Genomic DNA, 19,855 nt, shown 5'->3' with positions numbered 1-19,855 from the left:
GGAACGAAATAGTAAATGGTTTTGAGGATGGAATCATATATATAAATCATAAATAGGCATTGTCATTATTATTAGAAGATGATTGATGATACATGGATGGGGTAGAATCAGATTATGATGACGTGAGGTGAGTGTGTTTTTCTTTTTCCTTAAGGGCCTGGAAAACTCTGGAACTACTATCAAAGATTTGAGCCCTTCGGTTGTAGTCAGTAGGCTCTCTACCTTGATCTTCTCCCATAATAGCTTCGCTTTCCAAACACTCGAGCAAATCCACCAGTCCCCTCCTCTCTCCACACTTGTTGCTTCTTGTTATTGCGCTCATCCACTCTTCCTTTTCTGGGTTTATCTCAATTGCTTCCAGTTCTCTTTCTATGTCAGCTAATGGACCCTGAGCCGCCGCTGCGCATCTAGCTGCTAATCCCCACTTGCCTACCTCGGACCTCAGCCTCAAACCAGTCTGTGTCTCTGGAACATGCCACCAACCACGACGACTTTCACATTGAAATCTAGCATGGTGGTTGATTTTTCCAAGGGGAAGAAGAGAACACATGTTGCGTGTATTGGGATTATGATAAAGTGAGACTTCCATGGTCACCTAAAACTAAGAAGAAAAATAACACTGGGCTTTGTTTTGTTTGTGAGCTGAGCACAGCAATGGTGATGGTGGGGGTGGGGTTTATTGTATATAAGGGTTGAGGAGGCACCTCTTCTCCACGTGTTGCAGAATGCAGACGTGACATGCAGTGAGTTAAGATAGAGCCACTTGTAGCTAGCTAGCTAGAGTGTTCGAGAGAGAGAAGGAGAAGGCACGCGCTTTCCACTTTGACTTCTTATTATAAAATGCGTGTCGACTTTGTCTGACTATAATGCTATCCGTATCCATCCAACCTTTTCAGTCCCTTGTTCACACTGGGCTTTCCACACTAGATAGTATTAACTTATTAGCAGAACACATGAATGCTACAATGCCGGACTTGCTCACTGTTGATGTGATTCGTATTGTAATGTTTGGCAAGCAATACACAGGCTATTACATTTCTAAAGAAAGACAGAGAGGGATATAAACAAATCAAAAACTTCATTAGCTCATAAAAATTGAATTAGTAACGAATTTGTTATTTACTAAATAATATGAATCAGTTTATTACAATGAATTATCTACTTTAAATTAGCCTAAACCTATGTAGTTGTGTCATTGCAGCCAAAGATATCTCCAAGGAGGAATAAAAAGAAAGAAAGCATCTTTAACACACTGCAATTAATAATTAATTTTTGTTAGACTAAACAAAAAATTGATAACGCAGTGCAAGATTTTGCCCCTATGACTATAAAAGCAATATCTGGCTGGATTAAATTTAGCCAGAAAATTGCTTTATTGCACTTGTATCAAGAAACCTATCCAATGCTGCAGATTGATTGATTACATCTTCATGAAGCAAATGCTGTAAGCTCCTTGAGCCTCCTCTCAGCTGCTACACCAGCAGCAACTGAAGGTGGCAAATGTCTAAGACTTTCAGTTGCTTTGTCCTCATTTTCTGGTACCGTTGATGCTACAGTTGCAAATAGGGATTCAACATCTTTAAGAGTCAAAACAGGCTGATCTTGATTTTTAGTGTTCCCACTGATGAACGAATTAGTATTCCTGCTTCTATTCAATTTGTATAGGCTCTCTTCAACAGTGTTTTTAACCTACACACAAGAAAAGAGAGATTTAAGTACTGTTATTCCATGCATTTATCTATAGTAGATTCACTGTTACAAAGAGAGCATGACTGTGTGTGCGGGTCTACGTTTTATGTATATTTGATGACAACTACAACTAACATTGCATAAACAGAACAATGCACATACTATAAAACGGTGAACGAGTGTCTTTTTTTCCTGCCCAATTCGATGTACCCGGCTGATAGCTTGTGCTTCTGCTGCTGGATTCAGTAGCGGTTCTACTAAGACAACGTGCTGTGCTTCTAAAAGATTGAGGCCATTGGCTCCATGCTGGATTAGGATCAATAACACCTGAAAATTTTTTGATGGTGGTTGCTGGGCATTCACTTTTATATTTTCCATTGAACTGTTCTGTCCTCTAAATTTGCTGATGGCAACATGTGCTTTTCTGTACTTACAAAGCCAAAATCATTACCAATATGAATAAGAACACACACACACACAAAGTTTGACTTGTGTGTTTATGACACAAACACACAAGTCAAAGCCTGATAAGTGCAGAATAAGTACTTATAACAATATAACAGCTGAATGCGCCCGCCACCCCCCCCCCCCCTCTTCTCTCTCTTCTTCTCTTCTCTCTCTCTCTCTCTTTCTTTCTTTTGGGGAGTGCTACAAAATAAAATGCTGATATACTATCCATGTCAAGTAAATAAATTTCTTTTGTGAAGCAGAGATGGGATGAGAAGAACGATCAGTGCTTTCATATTAAACAAAGCATTGTATTGATATTTTTACAATAGATGCCATCCTCTAAGTTCCACACTTATCAGTTTTTCTCACCCTTGACATATTATGTTTGAAGGTTGGGTAGATAACATTAGGTGCTTTATATTCTTATTACCAATCTCATTCGTGACTATGTATTATATTATTATAAGACTCAGGAAATTATCATTTGCTACTAAAGAAAGTGCTTTAGCTTATTATACTCAACAGATCAGCAAGTTAAATTCCATATTGAATTGTCTGACAGATCTCTTACCTGCCACCTTTCATCCTGATGAAGCTGATGTCATTAGCAGTGAAGGCATGTTCCAAAACATCAAGGACATCATTCCAACTCGAGAAAACAAGAATTTTTGCTATTGGATCTGTATGCTTAATCCACAGAATTCTTCTTGTGACTGCCTCAATCTTCAGAATATCCCAGAGAAAATTAATACGATGGCAATGGCATAATAAAAATGGCAGGGAGACTTCCCTTAAAAAAAAAAAATAATAAAAAACAATAATAATAAAAGTAAAGAACTGGACTAGTTAAAGAGTAGACAACATATGTGCAAGAACTCATACTTAGTAGAATACGTCACTTAGGTGTATGGGTGTATGGGTCACTTAATATCTACCAGGTAAATAAAGAGCACTAGAATCAATTCCCAAGCATGATGAATCTGAAAGTGCTAGCAATGGCTTGCCATGAAAGTATTCTATTACACACACACATCGTGGCAGTCCAATTGGCTTGGGTAGACTCAAGTCTACACACTGTGCAAACCAAACATTGAGTAGCATGGTTGAACCAATGAGTTACCACACACTGATAAATTCTGGTAGTGTCTTTATCATACAGAGTGATGCAAAAGTAGAAAAAGGAGTAACTAAAACCCAGGGGGAAAGGGCAAGGATCATTTGGAGGCAAAAAGAGAACACATAACTGCACATAATGTGCTGGAAAAAAATAAATAGCAGATCATTGTAAGTCATGCCATGCAAGCTATATCTAATGCATTAAGAACAAATATGTGATAAGGCATTAATTAAGTACAAAGCATACCTTTGTTCCATATGAACCTTGAACAATCATAGATGCTTCACACTTCTCAAGTCCTTGAATTGTGTTCAGCACAGATGAATTACAGGATTCGTTCTGTCTATCATCAACATAAGCAATATTTCCAAAATCTGTATGCTGCCGACATGTTGGGCACATTACCCATTTATCTTTAAACTTATTATGAAGTGCTCTCCGCTCAGTCATTGAAAATAAACCTGCAAGAAAGAAATGCAAAGTTACAAAGATGGTGTTTATTACAAAGAATATCCATCAATATGGCAGGGACTACTTATCAACAAAGAGAAAAGCCCACAGAAAAGGAGGTTGCACTTTAGAAGGATGGGAACATAGCTTCCTAAGCACCTTGGTTTATGAAAAATGCTTGTCCCAAAAGCTTAAGCTACTAGGAAAGGGTGAGTTTTAATCATTTAACCATATTATTCTAACACACTCCTCTCACATATGTGGTTGTACTCCCCTCAGTAAGTCAACCAGTGGAATTTTTAAACTTTTTATATTCCATAAAGTGGAGAAAATGTTCAAACTCAGGACTATCCATTCTATTACCAAACTACCACTTGTCCCCAAAGCTTAAGCTATTAGGAATGGATAAATTTAATATATCAATTATATTATTCTAGCATTATATTTCTGATATGAGCCTCATTTCTTTGTTTATTTAAAGGATTTCACATACAATGCACAATCACTACATCACAAAATGCATACTTACATTTGCAGCATGTAACATGTCCACATTGAAAAACCATCTTTTGATTGCTCAACTTTTCTTGACATACTGGGCATGTTTCCTCATCAGCCTTAGGTGCACATCCACTTTTCTGTTCTGTAGAAGTTGACATGCTACCTATCTCCTGAGTTAATGAGGAATCATTTAGGCCTTCCACTGTCGACTTTTGTTTCGATAGTACCAAACCCTGGAAAAGATACATACAGACTAAGTAACAACAGCAGAAAAGAAAATATACTGATGAAAATAGTCTTAATTATGAAAACTTTCCCATGGACTGAGTTTTGTACCTTCAAATAACGAAGTTTCCCTTTTGTACATGACAACAAGGTCAAGGAGATGAACTTGTCATCAGAAAACTGTACACTAGCTGAAGGTAACTCATCTTGACTTAAAGCATCAATAGCTCTATCATTCTCGTTCTCTCTTAGGTGTAATCGTGTTGTCGCCATCTTAACTTCATCATGCGCGCACAGAAATTGAGCTTGTGCTATTGCCAAGGACCTTGCATGAGCATACTCCTTCCGCATGCCCTTAAACAAGTGAAAAGAAAAGGCACCAATTTTAAAAATCTCTGACCTTACATAGTTGCATCATTAATATTAATTAAGAACTCCTGGAAACTTCTGAACAGATAATTAACACGTTAACACAATAAGGAATATGGCTAGGTTCTCCACTTTAAACTTTACCAGTGGTAAAGGATTAATCCCTGGTGGCAGATAAGTAGTTGCAGCCAATAAAAAGAATTAATTAGGCTATACCTCAAGAATGTGCAGTTGCTTCATGGCTGCTGGCATACCCTCTCTCCCTAATTGAGCCTTGCAATAGCTCTTTATAACTCCAAGAACAATCTCGAACTCAGATGAAGATTTGGAAACCTATCGACCAATATGATCATCAGAAGAGATTATAAGAACAACTGCCATGCTTTTTTTTTTTTCAAATATCAAATTAATAGCCTGAAATGAAAATATCAACAATAAATTCCCAGAGTATCTGCATCAAACCAAACCAAGATACAGCTGCTCCACATACTCAAAGCTATTTGGGTAATGAACTGTGGAGTTTGGTATGCAGCTAAGTTTTAACTTAACCAGTTTCCTTCATCCAGATGTGAAGGTCAATTATGATATGAAACCTTTTAGTATTTATTTGACAAGAGATTGTTTCAAATGTTTGAAACAAAAAAGATTATAAATTTCATCATGAAGACAAACAAGAAAAAGAAGCAATCTGCACCAGGCTACTGTGAGAGAGAGAGAGAGAGAGAGTATAGCAATCCGCTCTGAAGGTCTGAATCAAAAAGAGATTCTGAATTTCATTATAGTAAAAGCAATATATTGGTGTAATGACTTAGGAAGCACAAAGAAATATTCAATTTAATTTTGGAGTCAATTGTATTTTATTTTAGGCATTAGTATTAATTAGGTTTATTAGTACTTTTATTTAATTTACTAGAGTCAAGGATATTTTTGCAATTCAATAATTGAGATTTCTCAAATCATATAGAACGAAATTGTAACCCCATGCACAAGGAAGGATACATTTAAAAATAAACATAAATAGATGCATAATAAAATTCCTACGTGAGTTGAATACAACTAGTGGTCATTTTTATATTCTTGTCAAACTCTAATAAAATCCTTGAAATGATATTATTTGGTTGAGTATGCAAATTGTTCATTCTTTATTAGTTTTATTTTAGGGGGAAAAAAATAAACTATTTTGTTACTTCTTAGCTTAATTTATGTTATTGTGGTGCCAAGAGCTTTGTTTTTTTTTTTTTTTGATAAGTAAGAAGAGAATATTATTAATAAAAGAAAAACAAGAGAAGCACAAATAGTTCATGGTAGTGAACAAAGGAATAAAAAGAAACAAAAAAACAGAAAACAAAAGCAGCCCCTAATCTATTCTTGGCATCTCCTAGTGTGTTCATGACATCCAGTGTCCATAACATGTAGGATTCAAATTCCCCCTCCCCCATTGTAACTACAAAATGTTATTGTGGTGTAATAAATTCATTTCATGTGTACATTTTTCAATTAAGATATGAAAAACCAATTTTTTTAGAACATAGTATACTTTTTCATTGAAATTTATATTTGAGCTAGTAATAAATTTTTGTAAGAAATTATAGATTAGTTTTATAATGGACCTAAAATAGTTTTAATTTTGTCTAAAATATTACACGTTCAAAGTTTTACATAGAAGTATAATAAGTTTTAAATTGAGTCTTTTTATGTTTTTTAAAGTTTAGATTCATGAATCTACATGTAAAGACACTTGACAAAAAAATAGAGATGGAATGACACTTGGCATAAATTGAAGCCTATTTAAAATCTATAACACTTGGTGCAAAATTATATTGCAATTCGAATCTAATCTGGATTTTTAATTAATATAATATATGTGATTAGGTTTTCATAGTAAATTAGAATTAGAATTAGGGTTTTCCTATGTCATAGGAATTAGTCCTAGTAATCTATACAAGCACAGGTCATAGGAATCAATCTTGGTGTGATGGCAAGTACTTACTAGCAAAAGCGACATGTCATGGGTTTAAGCCCAAGAATCAGCTTTTCCAAAAATAAAAAATAAAAAATTGGGATAAGGCTACCTCCCATGGTCTCTCATAGACCCCGCAAAAATGAGAGCTTTATGCACTGGATACGACCATTTAATCTATATAAGCACTATAATATACTTCTATGGAGACAAATTATTTTGATGAATTAAAAAATCTCAGGGAATTTACCCAATAAACTGGTGCTGATTGCAGCCAACCATAGGTGTAGACTCCTAGAGGTTCTCTTTTGCTTGGTGCTAACTCCAAGCAACCTAGGTGCTTACTAGTCACTCCTAAGTTATCTATCTTTATTTTTTGTTCTTCAATTTTTTTGTTGCATTGTTTTGATTTTGTCCTGCATCAATTACTTTAGTGTACACAAAAGGAGATAAGATTTAATAACTAACCACAACTCTTTCTCCAACATCTCTTTTCATTAATTTTCCATAATTGGCGACATGTGAAGTCTTGTCTTTGTCTGGCTGTGAAAAATTCCAATAGAAACGATTGAGTGCAGAGTTCCTCTTCTGCAAATCTATGGCCTCTTCAGCAGATGTAATCATCCCTCCATGTTCTTTGTTAAGACGAAAGAGCCTTGCTTCATAATCCTGGGGAAAGAAGTCAAGAGATATGAAAAACCATCATATGAATTAATTGTATAGCACAACATCAAGGTTAATGGACTGATCAGCAACCTGGAATAATCCATCCAGTTCACATGAAACACATAAAGGACCATCCCCATTGACAATGCAATTTCGGCAGTATCTCACTCGTTCAATATCCTCCTCTTTTGGTTTCTCCATAGTATGATCAATTTCCAGAAGTCGATCAAGTAACACTTTCCTAGATGCTTCCAGTAGATCCAAACCAGTCTGGATATGATACTTTAGAGAACTTATGCTTTGAAATCTGGGATAGAAACAATAAAAATTACTATCTAATTGCAATATAATATTTGATATGTGTCATATCTACTTATTTTCCATTGGAAACTATAGGCAAAAGGCATCTTTGGTTTCTAAAGTAACATATTCCTAATTGGCATGGAACTCTATAATTTCTGCACTCTTCTCCTATTTGAAAAGTCAGAAACTTAAGGAATGACACCAATGTTTACAGCATGGGATGTATAATCACTGGTTCTGATGCAACTGCTGTTAGATTTAAATCAAGAAACTTTCACACAATGCACACAATAATGTCTTTAATTTTAATAAATTCCAAATTTATGTCACCTTACAATAACCTTGTGGCTTAAAATTCTTAGCACAAAGTACTTGCATAAGGACTTTTTGTAGTCCTTGTAAGATGGAGAGAGTGATGCAGAAGCAGAAAATTAGAGAGAGAAAAATAGAGAAAGGGGGGGGGGAGTCGTGGGTTACTGTTCATTTTATTGCAGTGCAGGTACTGTGGGTTGATATTTAGGTTATTTTGTATGGCTGATATTTTATTATTTTCAAGGGCTAGGATTTAATTTTAATTAGGGCTTCTAAGTTATAAAAGTGTTCTTAAGAATTGTGATTAGATTTACTGAGATTTGAGAATTTTACCGCAAAGAAAGTTCTTTTACTCTGCCCTACCCCAGAGAACCTGCCCCTTGTGGTTTTTGGATCTCTATGGCTCCCTCTTTTATCTCTAAATATCTCTAGTAACAAGACGACCTGTTTTTGTGGGTTTATCAAAAGACTATTCCAGAAATATAACTTTAACATAAATAAGAACCACAACAGAGTCAATTTTAAATATAGGAACTTGACCCAATTTTAAGCGTGGCCTGTTTTTCGCCAAACACATTTCAGAAATTAACTACCAAATATTAACTAGTGGAGTTTCTTCACAATAATTATGCTGATGACTAGAGAGTATCACAGGAAAATTCATGAGGTGGAAAATCATGTCTAAATACAGTTGGAGGCAATTACGAAAAACAGTTCAGGAAATTGAGAGGAATAGTCACATTATTCATGGCAAAAGGGATGTAATATAGAGGTTTAAAACCATAACTAACCGGGATGCAATTCTTGATGACCTTGAATTATTTTGTTTTCCCGAGATGGCTTCTTCAATCTTTCTAAGCAACTCGCTTGAGAAGTCCTTGTTTTGCTCGGCCTGATGAAGGACTTCCAACCACCAAACTGTATGTTGATCTTTTCTGTCTCTAAGTGCGTTAGAAACCTTCAAAAAAAAAATCAAACAAGATTTAAGATATATATTTTTTTTGATGAGTAAGTTATGGCCCCAGGAGGGAGAAGAAATTCGAACTAGCAACCTCTGCTTCATGAGACATGGTCCCTAGCTGATTGTACTACCCCTTGGGGTTGACTTTAAATAAACTATAAGAAATAACCATTGCCACATAAAATATGATCTATAAAATTCAAACTACCAGGAGGTATGATGATAAATAAAGAAATAGTAAAATCTTGTTTACAATAACATTTCTTTGACAAGGGAAATTTTAAACAATTAACCATTATTCTAACACTCCCCCTCACAATTGGGCCCAAACTCCCCTCAATAAGTAGAGCCTAATACTTGGAATTTTTAACTTTTAAATGAACTCAAGATGACAGGATCACATGCTCTAATACCATGAAATATTATCACTTGTCCCAAAAGCTTAAACTTAAAAGAAATGGTAAATTTAATCATTATTCTAACATCTATCACCTGGCACTAATTAGCTTAACATTATATTTGTTAAGTATAAGAATAACTAATAAAACTTATAATTATTTCTTAAAAAGCAAGAGAAGAAACATGCTTTTATTTTCCCTTTGTTGTTGCAAAGCAAAAATAAAAAGCATTGTTTTGGAAACTGCCACACAGAGGATGTAGCATTTTGATTTTCTGAAGAAACATACTCTTCTTTCACTACTTTTTCTTAGAGAATGAGAGAAAGGAGAGGGGGGGGGGGGGGGTGGAGGGGGGGAGATGGGGGGGGCAAAAAACAACACGCTTGGCAACCAATTGTTGACATACAAGAGCTGTACGGCAAAATAATGGTTGATGCTAGGCGGTATTGTGAGAATGAAATTGCTAAGTGCAAGATATAGAGAGCACTTGGGATGCCACAGGAGGTACAGGGAATAATAAGCAGTTGAAGGGACTAAAAAAAAGGACATAATTGGCTAGAAAGAAATAACATCAAGTTACCTACCAAAAAAAAAAGGACAAAATCACATTAGATGAGATATGTAAAGTAGGGCAAAATGAGGTGGTCTTTGAGAGATTAATATTGCTATTGACTTGCCAAATGCAAAGGGAGATTCTTAGTGATCCTAAATAGTCCCTTGGAGGGTGAGAGCAGTGGTTGGAATATCTCTAAATTGCAGAGGCTTGGTTCTTGAAGGTATAGACATGTATAGGAAACAAATGCAGCTGCCAACTCTATATAGCTAGCTTATGTGCAGTTTTGGGTGGTTAGAGGCAAGTGCTCAACCATATGGAGCATAGTAGACTGTCATTAATTGTAAGCAATATGCAAATGGATCTACAGTATAGATGGATCATTAATAAAATTTCACTTTTCACCCATAAAACTTATGAACTGATAGCATGTAAATTTCATTAATTGAAGATACATCATATTGCAGCATAAATTGATCATAAGTTCATATAATCTGTCAGGATAAATGATCAAAATCACCATTTTCTAATAACTTAAGCTTTTAGGGCAATCAGTAATTTACCATGGTATTTGAACATGAGTTCCTAGTTTCAAACCTTGTCTCCACCTTACCTTCCATTAAATTAAAAAAAAAAAAAAAAAATCCCACATATTTGGCCCCATTTAGTAAAGGGCAGTTTAGGCTCATGTGTGAAAAGGGAATGTTAGATTATTATTATTTTTTTTTTTGATAAGTTAGATTAAATGTTTAAATTCACTATTTCCTAACAACTTAAACTTATGAGACAATTGGTAAATTAACATCATTAATGTGGACTATTATGCATTTAATACATTATATTAAATTTTATATATCGTGAAATGAATCCTCAAATGCCAAGGAACATCATGGAGGAAAAATACCTGCGTGTAAGATTTTCTGAACTCTTGTTGAGCTATGGATAGCTTTGAACTAAACACAGATAAGTACTTCTGCTTTATATTCTCGCATGTTGATCTTAGAGATATTTCGCTGATGCAACCAGATGATACATGGGGATCATTATCACATGCTTGGTCACCATTTAACCCATTTTCTGCTATGCCAGATGTAAAATCTGTTTGATTCCCAGCCTCAATTGGGAAGTCCAAGTTGTCTTCCCCACTCACTTTTTGTCTCTTAATAATAACATGTTGATCGCACTCTTCAATGCCATGTATTTTGGAGGACTTCTTTTCACAGCTTCCAGAGAACTGCTGTCCTTCTGAGTAGTTTGAGACCAAAGGGAGTATCTCATCAAGATTATGATGAATGTGAATATTCAATAAAGGGTCCAGGCGGAAATCTTCAGAGTGCTCTTCAACTAAAGACAGTGCTTCCTTGTATAATGACACTGCTTGACAAAATTTGTTCTCAATTATTGCTATCCCAGCGAGCCCATTTAAAGCAACAACTATTCTCCTGAGAGCTTCCTCCCCTTCTATCTTAGTCTTACCAATCAGAACCTATAGAACATGATCTGTTTAGATAGAAAGAACCACTTGATAAATTTTAAATTTGGAAATGAAACCAATAATTTTCTCATTTTTTACCCACCATCAATATTTCCTCCATAGTCATTGGGATTGTTGCAAGGAACGCAGCCCAGAGCTTCCAACTTGAGGATGGCAGCAGGCCTGGCGAAGCTTCAAGAGTGTGTTCAGCAGCTTGCCAGCCTCTGCATGAGTGATGAAAGGATCGGAAGAAGCATCAGAAGACACACAACCTGAAAAAGGTGAGCATGAAGTTAGTGTAAGATTTAAAAATTGATTGCTCTACTTGAAAATTGGTATATTTCTTGTAACTGACTCTGATATAAAATCACAGTATAATAATTAGCAACCTTGGAATTCCCTCTTGAGAAGATCATCTTTTAAATGCTCAATAACTTCACGGGCATAACTCACACAAGTTTCATGTTGTCTTTGGTAAAAGTGTTCTTCAATTGGTGACAAAGTGAGCCAAGAAACGCACTCTTCCTGAGGTGGAAGCTGCAATTCATCTGCAACATGTCTTTTTGATGAGCGCCACATGATTTGTTTAAGGAACTTATGAGTAAATTCCATAGCTCCTGTATCTCTCCTCTGGAAAGGTAAAGAGAAAAATTAAGAAGCTGGAGAAATATAGAGATATCAGGAACCCCAAAGACTGAGTAAAACACTTGGAAAAAAAAAATCCAAAACAAATTGTAAAGAGAGCCTGTGAAGAAAGAATAAACATGATGAATGCAAGTGCTAAGGTCTGTGTGAGAAAAAAAAAAAGGAGGGGGAGGGGGTGTGGGAGTGGGAAGTGGATATTTAGGTACTATCCTTTTGACAAGGAGATATCCTTATACAATAATAAGCAGACCAAAAATGCCGGTTTGGCATCAATTAATACCAACTTTGTGAGAGAAAACACGCACCATGGTATCCTATCTTAAATATTGACAAATGAATTTGTTAATGCTCTACTTTCCTGGGAAAGTTTCACCATATCTTGAAGTGCCCTTACACAGTATGCTACTCAATGCTCTCTACATGTATCTAATGGCATTATCATATAAATACACCAATATAATTGCCCATAAGTCATGACAAATTCTATCATTTCAACTGTTAAGGAACCTAATGGTAGCTCTCATCATGTCAACATGTGAAGGGTCTTTCATTTTCAGTCCACATTTTTTCATGGTTATCAAAATAAACACCTCTCTAAACTCTGTCTTCTTCCAGGAGAAAGATCAAAGTCTACCATTCTTTTTCCTTTTTCATCCCTGAAAAAAGGAACGTCTTTAAAATTTGATCGATACATTTAGTGATTGTTGACAATTACAACTTCTCTTATTATGTATCCTTATACGGATTTAGCATATATATAACTGCGTACCTTATAAAGAATACAATGATCTTTATTTCAAGGCACAATCCAACAAATAACTACAGGTATATCAAATTATAATTCAAACTTAACGATTTGATGGCCATATGGGCATAGGTATCAAAATGGATGAAATATTGACAAGTCATTTAACTGTATTGATTTCTGTTAAATGTCTTCCAAAACCCTGGGCAAGAACAGGCAGTAGCCATTATTTAATACAAGTATTGACATGGCAAACAACAGTGTCAAGTGTCCACTATTTCAACCTCAACTGCTAGGGTGGTACCAGTATTTAGCCACTGAAAGTACTTCAGGGGGTAATAGAGAAGAAAAAAACAAGTCATTATATCATCTCATAAAGAATTTGCAGCATAAAGGACTAACTTATTTCTGATCATATGAAAAGCAGTCCCTGTCCAAGTTTAAAATTCACCTTGCATATACTTGATCATTGAACAATAAAAAATATAGATATACCTCATAAGGATTTCGTATAACTTCAATCCACCACCTAGAAACATCAAAAGGACTTGCTTTAAGAAATCGCAGAAGTCCAAATAAGTCGTCCAGTTTGCGTTGTATAGGAGTCCCTGTAATGCACCAACGATGCTTAGCATGTAACCGAAGAGCCATTTCCGTGGCAGCAGCAGCATTGCACTCCACCATTTGAGCCTCATCCAAACAAATCCTCCACCAGAATATTCTGGTCAGAGGAGTTGGAACAACGGGATACCTGCAACAAAATGACCACTCATCTTGAAACATTCTACTCAGAGATCTGTGTGTGTGAAATCAAAACATTACTCTGTTTATGGAATGGTATAAAAGGAAAAACAAAAGTAACAAATTTTGTACCTTTTTTATTTATTTTTTTTATAAGTAATGTAAATTTTATTCAGACCATAAATAGGAGTCACCCAAGTGTATAGGAAGTATACAGTTATGGACCAAAACAATCAAAACCACAAATTACAAGCATCCATCAAATCACTATCGAATTTTGTACTTTGCACCCGAAACTATGAAAACTTGCAATCATCACACCAATCGTAATAAATTTTGCAAATTGCACCACATAACTTGATTGACTATTAAAATTAACAATCACTTGCACATGATTGTTAATTTTAACAATCAGTTAGGCTATGGGATGTAATTTGCAAATTTTGTTAAAATTAAGGTGGTGATAGAAAGTTTTCATAATTTAGGTTGCAAAGTGCAAGTATTCCAATTTGCAAAATTTGTTACAATTAAGGTGGTGATAGAAAGTTTTCATATTTTAGGTTGCAAAGTGTGAGTATTCCCAAAGTTTAGTGTAGCTTTATATAATTAACCCTAAAAATTAAAATGTGACTAAGTTTAAGGCAGCCATACGCCTATCTGGCCATCCTTGGGACTGATTGGGCAACTATTATAAGGCACTAATTGTGACATGAGCAGAGTTCAAAACAGATAACTACGGTTTTAAAATATGTGCTTTTAGGACACATGGTAATCCAGAATCAAAAACAGAACATAAATGGTTTGGAAAACTGAAAAATAAAATATCACTATCTAATTTTGTTTCTAAGTAGTCGCATTAAATATCATTTCTGAAACAAATATAAATACACAGATCTAGACATAGATATTAAACAATTTATCCTAAAATGGTGGTTCCGGGATATTCCTTAAAGAGAAGCAGCTAAGGATGGTGTGATAAGATTAACTTTTAAAAGCATAAAGACTATAGAAATTAACTTTTCCACAAAAGATTACCAATATGTTGATATTCTAGAATAATGAGAGAACTAAAGAAAAGAAAGAAACCTTGATTGTCCCTTCTCTCTCCCCCCCCCCCTCCCCAAAAAAAAAAAAACTTTTTGATACGGTGCTGTTAAATTCTTTTAATTCTTAATATTTTTTTTTTTTTTTAATGATAAATGATATTACGTAAAAGCATTTTCCAATTAAGCAATCAATTGCAAAGAAATATGGCAACACTACCAAATAATAGAAAATGAAACATTAAACAATGAACTGCAGCTTATTTTTATTTTTAAACACTCAATCTTTAAGAAAGAGGGTAGAGGAAGACCAAAAGCAACATTAGTGGTGGTAAAAAATGACATGTCAATTAAGAAAGTGACAAAGAGTATGATTTTGGATAGAATAGAATGGAGTAAAAGAATACATGCGGCTGACCTTGGCTAATCTATTGTGGATCCATAGCCAACCCCAAAAAATTTAGGACTAAGGTTTTGTTATTGTTGAAACACTCAATCTTTTTAAACCAAAACTGCCTTTATCTTTGTTTCTCAAACATTCAGAGGGAGGTGGGGGAGAATCAAAGAAACTTCCATAACATTTAGAATTAATTCCAATTGTAAAAATTTCCTTGAATGCGGTTGCATGAAAATCTGTGCATGCTAATTCTACGTCATAAAAAAGCTTTACAGGCAGATGGGTACAATCTAAGAAAAATGTAGGGGCAGACTAGCATAATAATTTTTCAATACAATTCAGGAAACAAAGTCCGGGCAAGGAAAAATGGTCATTACAAACAAAAGCTAAATTACAGACCTCTTCTGGAATCTCAATAAGCGCCGATCACCTTCATGCCTATCAGAGTCATGTGATAGATCTTCCTTAAGCACATCATATGTGGTTAACACAATGTCTGCACCCACAAGCTCACTGATATCTGCTACAGACGTATTTGAAAGAGGAGTGATTTTCACGCCTTCATAGATACAAGTTTTTAAGGAACCTGGATGTGTATGACTAGGATAATAAATAACAAATAACAAGTAACAAGTCAGTTGGTACAGCAGTTTGATGCATCAGAAGAAAAAGAATACAGTAACAAATTCAACAAACCAGCCTGGACATGGGTCCAAATTGAGGGTTTTTTTTTTTTTTTTTTTTTTTTTTTTTTTTTAAATTTCATTGATATGGGCTATCTAAAAAAAATCTGAATCTTTCATCCCAAAAGAAGTGGAAGTAATTAGTTAATTTAAAGCACATATAGTAACAGCAAGGATGAAATTTGGATCCTATGTGTTTGCAAGTGTGCACAAGAAATATAAATGTTTGTCATTACACTTCTGAGTAGTTTTTCTCCCATAAACACAATGGTTATGTGTGACTAAATTTTTTCCTATAATGCCTTCTTCGTGGATCTTAGCAAAAACACGATTCTTGGATGACTGGAACACTGGTTAAAGCTATAGGGATAATAATGTCAAAGCCTAAGAAGAGCCAAAATCCCAGTAGATCTTCTATGACATTAATGATTGATTGCAATATAGAGAACAAGAACTAGTTCATTATTACAAATCAACAACCAATCTAATCTAAAAATTAACTCAAATGTACTGTTAAGAGATACTGAGGTTTTGAGGACAGTTAAAGCAGAAAATTATACCGTATAATTTCAGCATGCCATTGGGGCAATATTGGAGCTGGGCAGACTATAAGAGTGGCACCAGTAGCAACAGGAGATTCGGTTGCTTGTATCAGTTCCAAGCACAATGGGCAAATATGTTCCCCGTCTCTCACAACTATGTCGGCATTATTTTGTTTCCTTGTGTGCTTTTCGAACTCACCCATTGACCCATTTTCATATCGTTGTCTGTTGGAAATTTCACTCGATTTTAGACATTTTCTTTTAGGTGAATATCCAACACAATCTGCGTGTTGCCAAGAATCACATATGTCGCACTGCACCCATAATCCTTTATACTTTCGACTCTCACTAACAGCTCCACATATACACTCAACACGCTCTCTTTTCAATCTCTTAAGATTAATTTTTTGTTGCCCAGGAAACTGCACTTCAGTATTAGCAAATATGCCACATTCAGATGCTGACTTCCGATGAGCAAAGATGCAAGCAAGCAATTCAACTGTTTTTCCCAAACCCATCTCATCTGTGGAAGTCATAAGAGTCATAATCATTATGGTCAAATCAATCAGAGCCACATCATATTTGCACACACTTACTACCCTTACAATTTGAAATTTGCATAATCATAGCCACAATTTTCAGAAGATTTATAATAGCTTTTTGCCATCAATTGAATTATCCAATAGAATAAGGACAGAAAAAAAGAAAAGCAAAAAGAATCATTCTTAAGTGTATTCCTCCCCTTACTTTCATTTCCCCTGAGTGCCAAGACAGTTTTACAAATTTTGGAGTAAGCAAAGGTGAGTTAGGACAAGTCAATATCATAACTAGTTCTTACTCAGGCAGGCCTCCATGTCCAAGCTATTTTTCAAAATTTCTATCACAAATTATGGCACCAACATGCCACTCTAAACATTTGGGAGCACATTTAGGCCCAAATCAAATTGAAAACTAATTAAAGAAGTACAAGCAGTGACATAATGTGAAACGCTTGATTACAAATTATGCATAGAACATAAACAAGGCCACATCCTAGGCAATCTCATAATAGCCATCTGCTAGACTTGCCTTGGCCATTTAACCAATAGGTCCTCAGTTTATAAGAAATAGTTTTGTGTAAAACATTAACTTTTTCAAGAAGTAACAAGGCCAATATTATGCATAAATTTTAACTCGGTTCCACAAATTTTGAACTACATTATTTGTTAAGAGTTTTGCATAAAGTTGTAGAAAAAACTCCATTAAAGGTTTGATTCATGCAGGAAAAAGTATGAAAGTGGTACCCACCAGCAAGAATTCCACCAAAGACATATGGTGAAGATTGCCCTGGGTGCAAAGAAATATTTCCACTGAAAACCAAAAATATAACGAAGTAAGCATATGGAGAGAGAGAGAGAGAGAGAGCTCAAAGTAAAGTAAGAGTAAAGTGAACAATGAAACTATTTTTCCTCAATACTCAGACCCAATTGAGAAAAGGTACCTGAATGGATTGTAAAACATTTTTGTACATGTGTCAAGAAAATCCACTGGCAAACATAAAGGAGAAAAAAATGGACTTTTCTCACTTTCAACCAAACTCCTTAAATCTCCTTTCTCACGTTGTACCATCCAGTGGGCTGCACGACGTTGATATGGCCTCAATTCAGGAAGCAAGTCAGGTATGACATCTTCAAGCATGGGATCCACTCTGTACAAAAGAGATGCCATGCACTTAAATACAGGATTCAATAGGTGCCTGTGTAACTTACTGATGATAAATAAAGAATGATATCATTATCATTAGTATAGAATAGAACAATGGTAACAGAAAGATGTTGTTACTCACTTTGACGGCTTGATGGCTTCATAAAACCTAGCAGCATCAAACCTTGCTTGTTTCTTGGCATTAAGATTACCATCTCCCGTCTCCATATGCAAATCAATTTCCATTTCTGTTGATATACTAACTCCATACCTAGCCTCTGAAGTCATTACTTCTGGACGCAACCAAGCCATAACATTCACCATACTCCTTTTCCATACTTGCCTCGTATTCTCCAGAAGGGACTCACAGGCTTCAAAGGCATTTCTAAGAATCTCTACCCTCACCCTTAAGGATGACTTGTTCTCCAAAGATGTAACCCCAAGAACTGGCCTAAGCGTCATAAACTTCAAACTTGCCAAGTGAACAAGACCTGAAATTCCCTCATCTGGTCCATCAAAACTCCCTGATAAAATCACTGAGTGTGTCTCTGTATCCTCTCTTGTGCATTTTTCTACGAATTCTAAAGATATATCACTAGAGGATAATACAGGCCAATGACCTAGCTTAATATGACTGACAAACTCATTTACATTGCACACCCTAAACCTTAAGGCATACTTGGAATCCAGGATAAAATCCTGATTCCATTCATAACCAGAAAACCCTTCCTTCAAATTCAAAACTGTTAGAACAACTTCCGAAATATCAAGGTGGTCATGTGAATTCCAAGAAGTCCGATCAACTTCCACAAAATATGGCTTATCAATTTTATCAAATTCATTATTCTGGACTTGCTCGGTATTGAGAGCTTGCTGAGTCTCTATCCCTGCTTCAGCAGTATCATGGGGTCCTACTATTACCCCGCCCGAACGATGGGGATGGCTTTGCTTCCTTCTACCCATCACTATAAGCAAAAATTAATTATTTGTCAACATTAAAAGTGTACAAAAATATAAACTTTAACGAGTAGCTTCAGTTCTCAGATGGCATGGATGCAAAGCAGATAAAAATTTACATGATTCCATTAATCAGTAAGTAGTAAGGACAAGAAGAAGAAAGAAAGGTAACGAGCACACATTGAATTGAATGGTAAGGAAGAGCACCCAGGTACTCAAATAACTTAACTAACATTAGAAAAAGAAGAATGAAAAAAAGAAAAGAAGAAGCAATAAACAGAATTAGCAGAGTTGAAAAAAAAAATGCAGGGAAAGCAAAAATTACTTAATTGTGAACATTAATAGAATTAATAAAGCAACAATAAAGGGTAAAAATAAAAACTTGAATGAGTAGCTTAAATTCTCAGATGGCATAGATGCAAACCCAGAGAGGAATTTGCATGATTAGACTAATTAGTAATGAAAAGCATGAAACACATGTTGAATTGAAAGGTAAGGAAGAGCACCCAGGTGTGGTATTACACTAACATTAGAAAAAGAATTGAAGAGAAAGCAAGAAACAATGAGAAAGGGAATTGAGTGACATGGAGAGAGAGAGAGAGAGAGAGTATAGAAAGCATAATGGTAAGAAAGCGAATGGAGTTGAGAAATTATGGATTTAGAACCAAACCTGAAAGCGGAGCATGATCAACTGCAACTGGAAATTGAAGAAGAAGAAGAAGAAGAAGAAGAAGAAGTTGAAATATGTAAAAAAAAAAAAAAAAAAGTTTGAAAGAAAAGAGAAAGAAGGGGTTGTGTATTTATATAGGTTGCAGAGAGAGAGAGAGGGCCGGATGGGAGAGTCCGACTAGCAGTAGAAGAAGAAGATTATATTTTTCCTTCCGTTTAGGCTCGGCTAACCCGACAGCTAGTGTTCGTTCTTTGGCGTCAAAAACCGGACTTTATGATTGGCCCGTTATTTATGTCATCCAAACACGTAACAGTAGCTTAG

General features: G+C 35.3%; 1 protein-coding gene across 1 annotated transcript; it reads right to left on the bottom strand.

Annotated features, from left to right (window-relative positions):
• Nucleotides 1-1,081: 1,081 nt before the first annotated feature.
• On the bottom strand, nt 1,082-19,780 carry LOC112025021 (uncharacterized). The gene is given in 21 exon segments (XM_024057675.2): nt 1,082-1,689; nt 1,852-2,113; nt 2,711-2,862; nt 3,503-3,717; nt 4,236-4,440; nt 4,544-4,786; nt 5,018-5,134; nt 7,230-7,430; nt 7,518-7,734; nt 8,834-9,000; nt 10,859-11,440; nt 11,532-11,560; nt 11,563-11,700; nt 11,818-12,058; nt 13,314-13,569; nt 15,399-15,599; nt 16,243-16,747; nt 17,512-17,573; nt 17,705-17,911; nt 18,050-18,872; nt 19,535-19,780. Coding segments are annotated over 20 exon segments (5,082 nt in total). The 5' UTR covers nt 18,871-18,872; nt 19,535-19,780; the 3' UTR covers nt 1,082-1,428.
• Between the last annotated feature and the right edge of the window lie 75 nt (nt 19,781-19,855).

This window comes from Quercus suber, unplaced genomic scaffold (assembly GCF_002906115.3).
Source record: "Quercus suber isolate HL8 unplaced genomic scaffold, Cork oak 2.0 scaffold_228, whole genome shotgun sequence".
In the NCBI taxonomy this organism is placed as follows: Eukaryota; Viridiplantae; Streptophyta; class Magnoliopsida; order Fagales; family Fagaceae; genus Quercus; species Quercus suber.
Note: the sequence above shows the minus strand (reverse complement) of the source record. Positions and strands in the feature narration are given on the sequence as shown.